Source organism: Convolutriloba macropyga, unplaced genomic scaffold, assembly GCF_964194025.1.
Source record: "Convolutriloba macropyga unplaced genomic scaffold, txConMacr16.3 SCAFFOLD_2289, whole genome shotgun sequence".
NCBI classification, from domain to species: domain Eukaryota; kingdom Metazoa; phylum Xenacoelomorpha; order Acoela; family Convolutidae; genus Convolutriloba; species Convolutriloba macropyga.
This window is the reverse complement of record NW_027451431.1, coordinates 17,501-20,000: the sequence shown is the minus strand read 5'-3', so window position 1 is coordinate 20,000 and position 2,500 is coordinate 17,501. Positions and strand designations below refer to the sequence as shown.

At 36.3% G+C, this 2,500-nt stretch overlaps 1 protein-coding gene across 1 annotated transcript in view; it reads right to left on the bottom strand.

Moving 5' to 3' along the window:
• The window catches only part of LOC142356686 (uncharacterized), a gene marked incomplete at both ends in the record, with an annotated part of 29,157 nt that overhangs the window by 11,068 nt on the left and 15,589 nt on the right, over positions 1 to 2,500 (bottom strand). The window contains one exon of the mRNA XM_075408512.1: positions 1,126 to 1,296. Within this exon, the coding sequence (XP_075264627.1) occupies positions 1,126 to 1,296 (171 nt within the window). The remainder of the gene's footprint in view (positions 1 to 1,125; positions 1,297 to 2,500) is intronic.

Genomic DNA, 2,500 nt, shown 5'->3' with positions numbered 1-2,500 from the left:
GTTCTGAAATATCTGTAGCAATGATGATGGAATTGAAAACTGTTCGGTATAACAACAGAAACGAGTGGCATCAAATTTGAAAAAGATCTAACGTTTTATAATTATGAGTAGGAAGCTGACCGCCCTACAAATTTCCCTTATGATCTTTTTTGTTAAAATTATTCAATTTGGGTTCAGGCCCGTGCTCTGTTGTATTGCATTGACCTCATTAGCAAAATATGCTTTGTTGTATAACAAGTTAATGTGTTAACAAACCCAGCGAAAACCGGTCGAATTTTTCAAGCAGCTGATAGGAAGCTTAAGTTTCAGGGAATCTGTTTCAACCGGGTGTTAGCTAAGCGTAACTGGAAAGATTTAAACAAAAAATGGATAAACGAAAAACTGTATATGCTCGTTTTCACAAAAAGAGAACGGAAAAGTCCAATCCTGACATTGCAGAAGCTGATCAGAAGATGTGATAGTAGACTGAGGGCGGGTTAGTTTATAGAATATTACTGAGAGGTTTTAGTTGTCAGCTGGGGATCAAAATTATTTTTTAAATTTCTTTTGTTGACCAATCAAAGGATTCCAACTGAGTTTTGCAACTATTTTCGTCACGCAAACTTTTTCGCTAAACTTAGTCCTGACCGTACGGCTCATGGACACTCATGTGGTCGTAAAAAGAGGATAATGGCTGCGAAAATATTGTTCCGCTGCCATTACGCAGAAACCGCAATTATTATTATTGTCTGTCCCATAAAATTGAAATAATCGATCGTTCGAAAGATACCAAAACATGCAATTGGGCTTCAATGTGTTCATTTGGATGCCAACGCTTTTTTCCTGTATGTCCTTTTCAGTTGCTTTTATATACATATTTTATTGTCTGTCCCATAAAATTGAAATAATCGATCGTTCGAAAGATACCAAAACATGCAATTGGGCTTCAATGTGTTCATTTGGATGCCAACGCTTTTTTCCTGTATGTCCTTTTCAGTTGCTTTTATATACATATTTTAAGTTTGAACTTTAACCTTTAAACTCTGTTGGGTGGGTGATCTTTGAAACATCCGCTAATTTCAACTTTATGGGACGCGCTATGGTAATACAATTTGCATTTGAGAGGTAATCATTACTGTTTCTGACTGACAGCTTTCGGTAGTGCTTGGGACATGTGATGCAGAGACGGCATTGTCCTTCTAAGTGGAACTCTGGTGGCTCGTAGCTCACTTGTGAGTGGTCTTCATCTTGTGAACACCACATCTTACACTCTACATCTCTCACTGTGTGGTCAGTCCTGTTCAGCCACTCCGCAATCTATCAACACCCCATTTACTACACCTTATTTCGTACACCCAATAATAATTCCTAATTGATAACTTGGAGTCAGAAGGACGAAATTGAAACCAAAGGCTATTAATAGGATGTCACATACATAAATCAAATAAGGGATATCACCTGTCAACATAGGCTGAGGTCCCGCGCTACGTTGAATCAGATTTTAGCGAATAACGAACCCTCTACTCTTGCTATACCTTTCTTTCTTATGACGATATTTTTGCTATTTTTTGAAAAGGACTAATAAATTAGTATATTAGCATAGAGATCGATCACGTTTCATGTTCACCTAATAGGTTCAAGCGTTTTCATCGCTCAGATAAAGGAAACTTGACATAAATTGCCATGCCGTGAAAGATCTTCTTAAGAGTTTGGTTCATTTGTTGGTCAAAAAAGTTTCGGGAGCTGAGTTTGCTAAAATTTCTTGATAATTCTTAAACATACCCGGCAGATTGCCGGAAAATAGCCGCCGTTGATTCCAATAAGCATGATTGGGATTGAAATAACAGAAGATATTGAAAAAAAAAAAGATTTTTGTACAAAAACATTTTTAAGTCCGATTTATTTTGATGGCATTTCGTAGTTGAACATACTTCTGTTTCTTAGAGAGAGGCTACAGGGGCTACTTCAATAACAATAAGCATTAGAGATGGTAAATAAGACTTATAGGAACGACGTTCAAATAGCGGGCATCTAAAATTGGGCTTTATGGGTTTATCCCGTTTCTATTTCTGACAACCATTTTTGTACTATCTCTGTTCATTTCGGATTGCTTTGCTGAGCAACTGATGTTCAAAATCACTTTTAGCAGAATGAGAGAAGAGAGAAACTAGCCTAGAGAAGTCAAAAAGATTTCACGCAAAATGTTGAAAAGGCGGCAAAATGAGGTAAAGCGAACATTTTTTTATTCGACGAAGTAAAAAAACATAGCAGGACAAGTCCTGACGTACAATTCAAAGAATTTTCATTGACTAAACAGAAAAACTAGACCTAGAATGGACTATGAGTGAATTGAGAAATCAATTTTAAAAAAAAATCAGACAAAAAATGAGAAAAAAAACAGAAAATCGATGTCAAAATTCCGCATATGAACAAAAAAACCACTAGCGAGAAATAAAACTTTAATTCAAACAAAAAACTCGGCCAAGAATGAGCTGTGAATGGATTGGGAAAACAATTTAGA